General features: G+C 45.8%; 1 protein-coding gene across 5 annotated transcripts in view; it reads right to left on the bottom strand.

Annotated features, from left to right (window-relative positions):
* Positions 1–491, bottom strand: part of rptor (regulatory associated protein of MTOR, complex 1) — a 212,559-nt gene that overhangs the window by 41,606 nt on the left and 170,462 nt on the right. For all 5 annotated transcript variants that reach the window (XM_032536773.1, XM_032536784.1, XM_032536782.1 and 2 more), the window contains exon 25: positions 189–299. In XM_032536773.1, the coding sequence (XP_032392664.1) occupies positions 189–299 (111 nt within the window). The remainder of the gene's footprint in view (positions 1–188; positions 300–491) is intronic.

Raw genomic sequence — 491 nt, 5'->3', positions numbered from 1 at the left:
GGGGGACCATAGGCAGGCTGGGGGAAATCATTTTAATGCTAAAAAAACCCTCATAAATTCATGCCATGGGACCTTGAAATCAAAACACATAATGGACTTTCATCGGAATCACACTGGCAGGACAGAGTGAAAGAAAAAAACCAAGAAAGTTAAACGGAAGAATGGATGGAAAAGAGAAGAGACTCTACCTTCATGACAGGCTGAGCGAAATACTTGGCGCTCCAATCACACAGACCCGTCTGGAGGGCGGCACTGATGTAGTTCCTGTGACTGCCCGGCTCGTCACCATCTTCACCTGCCTGGATACATCATCAAAAAGAGCTGAACTGGTAGAATAATTTCATTATCAAGAATAGACGGGGACCGCTGAAGTTATATCAAACAGAGAACACTACAGGCTGCTTTCACAGGCAACCCGATGGCTGGTTAGTAAATACGCAGCAACACCAAAAGCGGGGGGGGAACGTGGGTTAATATGTGGATTAATACTG

Source organism: Etheostoma spectabile, chromosome 2 (assembly GCF_008692095.1).
Source record: "Etheostoma spectabile isolate EspeVRDwgs_2016 chromosome 2, UIUC_Espe_1.0, whole genome shotgun sequence".
Classification (NCBI taxonomy): Eukaryota; Metazoa; Chordata; class Actinopteri; order Perciformes; family Percidae; genus Etheostoma; species Etheostoma spectabile.
This window is presented reverse-complemented; position numbering and strand designations above follow the sequence as displayed.